Source organism: Gadus macrocephalus, chromosome 23, assembly GCF_031168955.1.
Source record: "Gadus macrocephalus chromosome 23, ASM3116895v1".
Classification (NCBI taxonomy): domain Eukaryota; kingdom Metazoa; phylum Chordata; class Actinopteri; order Gadiformes; family Gadidae; genus Gadus; species Gadus macrocephalus.
The window spans coordinates 2524864-2527363 of record NC_082404.1 but is presented as its reverse complement, the minus strand read 5'-3'; the positions used below and the strand labels follow the sequence as shown (position 1 = coordinate 2527363).

At 53.0% G+C, this 2500-nt stretch overlaps 1 protein-coding gene across 6 annotated transcripts in view; it reads left to right on the top strand.

Annotated features, from left to right (window-relative positions):
- atp8a2 (ATPase phospholipid transporting 8A2) overlaps positions 1-2494 on the top strand; it is a 52386-nt gene extending 49892 nt beyond the window's left edge. For all 6 annotated transcript variants that reach the window (XM_060045299.1, XM_060045300.1, XM_060045298.1 and 3 more), the window contains 2 exons: positions 47-103; positions 1312-2494. In XM_060045299.1, the coding sequence (XP_059901282.1) occupies positions 47-103; positions 1312-1464 (210 nt within the window). In that variant the 3' untranslated portion in view covers positions 1465-2494. The remainder of the gene's footprint in view (positions 1-46; positions 104-1311) is intronic.
- Positions 2495-2500: the final 6 nt, after the last annotated feature.

Here is a 2500-nt window from a genome sequence, read left to right as displayed (position 1 = left end):
GTGTGTGTGTGTGTGTGTGTGTGTGTGTGTGTGTGTGTGTGTGCAGTACGTGGTAGTTACAGTCTGTTTGAAGGCTGGGATTGAGACCACGGCCTGGACCAGGGTAAGATTCACCACACTCATCCACATCCTTTGATGGTCACTGTAATGTCTAGGCAGGGTGCTTATCAGATATTGCTTATCAGAGGCTATCAATAGCCATTCTGACCTGATTTCCAGGACACCAATTTCAGAGTTTTAAATAGGAGCTATTTTTATTGAAGAGGTCAATATGTGGAACTCAAGAGACAATACCAACAATGTGCCCTTGAACCCTTGGCATTAATACCAGCAGCATGTCATGGATCGTACTGCTTGTATTAATACTGCAGACGACAGCTGCCGGCCGTCAGAGAAGCGCTGGCTACGAAAACCCTGGGAGACAAATAATTCCCAGGGAAGTATGAACTTTATTTCCAGCTGTCCAAGCAGAAGAGCGACGGGCCGCCCCGACAGATGGTGAGGTGGGAGCTCCCGGGACTCCTAGCTAGCCCTCTGCCCAATGAAACAACACTGCCCCTCCTCAGACCATGTGGCATACCAGCTACCACTGTTTTAGTACACTAGCGGTCTGCGGCTGGCTGAGGGGGGGCTGGACGCTGGGGGGATGGTGTTGACACCCCTGTCCGCTCAGCTGTCCACACACAGTGGCCTTGGTGGTGAGGTGGCATGAGCAGGTCCTGCAGGAATTCACACCGGCTCCCCTTTCTGACGCTGGGCACACAGATACGGATTGGGGGGGGGGTTGATTGTGTCACAGGGACAAGGTTGTCTATATTTGGACTGTTTTTTTTAATATTTGACCTCTATCTCTTCCTCATTGTCTCTCTCTCTCTCTTTGTGTCTCTGTCTTTTTCTTCCCTCTCTGTATCTGTCTCTGTCTCTCTATCTGTCTCTCTCTCTCTCTGTCTCTCTCTTCCCTCTCTCCCTCTCTGTATCCCGCTCTGATTCTGTCTCTGTCTCTGTCTCTGTCTCTCTCTCCTCTCTCTGTCTCTCTCTCCTCTCTCTGTCTCTCTCTCCTCCCTCTCTGTCTCTCTCTCCTCCCTCTCTGTCTCTCTGTCTCTCTCTCTCTCTCTCCTCTCTCTCTCTCTCTCTTTCTCTCTCCTCCCTCTCTGTCTCTCTGTCTGTCTCTTTCTCTCTCCTCCCTCTCTGTCTCTCTGTGTGTCTCTTTCTCTCTCCTCCCTCTCTGTCTCTCTGTGTGTCTCCCTCTCTGTCTCTCTCCCTCTCTGTCTCTCTGTGTGTCTCCCTCTCTGCGTGTCATCCTGTCTCTAGTTTTCTCACCTGGCCGTGTGGGGCAGCATGATCCTGTGGCTGGTGTTCTTCGCCGTCTACTCCACCTTTTGGCCGGCCATCCCCCTCGCCCCTGACATGCGAGGCCAGGCAAGTCTCACTCCAGAAACCTGTCCATCAATCCCCTCACTTTAGACCTGAATCCTACCCCCCCACTAACACGTATCCCCTGTCCTGTTCATGGAGAACCCCCCCTCACCCAAGCTTGTCTTGGCGCCTGCAGGACTCTGCACTTGGGTGTTCCATGTCGGTGTCACCCCCGGGGGGAGATTTATGCCCCACCAGCCCCTCTTAGTCTCTCCAGGGGCAGTCCCGCACCTGCCGTGCCGGTCACTTGAGCCCCAGGCTTTCTACGGCCTTCTGTGGAGGTGTTGAGTCAAGGAGAGGGACTGCTGTTGGTTTCCTGGGCAGAGGTCGGGGGTGGGTATAGGTGGAGGATGGGGAGGAAGGATGGGATAAACGGGTCAGAGGCGTGTGTGTGTGTATCTGTGCACGTGTGTGCGCATGCTATGGTAGTGAAGAGGAAATGGGGGGGGGGGGGGGGAAACGTGCACACGCACATACACACACACACAACACCAGCCCATTCATTGAATTAGTGTCAGCAGCAGGAATGTGGTGGAATAAGTGCAGCTGTTGGTCCACCAGGGAGCGGAGACATCCTCATCAGACCGCCCCACCTCCGGCCACAGCACCAGCCTGAGCTTCTGCTTCCACTCCGTCTCTATCTCTGTTTTCATCTGGCCATGGGGGACAGAATGGAAAAAACTGCAGCGGGCCAGATCTGGAGTTGTGTGTGTGTGTGTGTGTGTGTTTTGCATAGATAAAGGACCCACTGGTGTGTGAAATGAAAGCAACATGTCTGGTTATGTCTGTGCTTGTTTGTACAGGGAGCAGAGAAGTCTTGATTTGAGGCTGGGATAAGCGTGGATTTATATTTGTGTCCTGCTCTAATGCGTATGCAGGCTCTGTGAACTGAACAGAGTTCCTGTTTGTGTCACACACGGAGAGAGAGATGTTTATTTGACGTCTTGATTCATCGTTCCACCGATGTGTTTCCAGCTGTCGCCCCAAGAATTTGTAAATGGTTTCTCCGATTTAGTGTTCGGGTGGATTCCCGCGGCGGGCCTGGGGTCAGCTGTCCTGATGGCCTGCTGTCCTTCCACCCAAG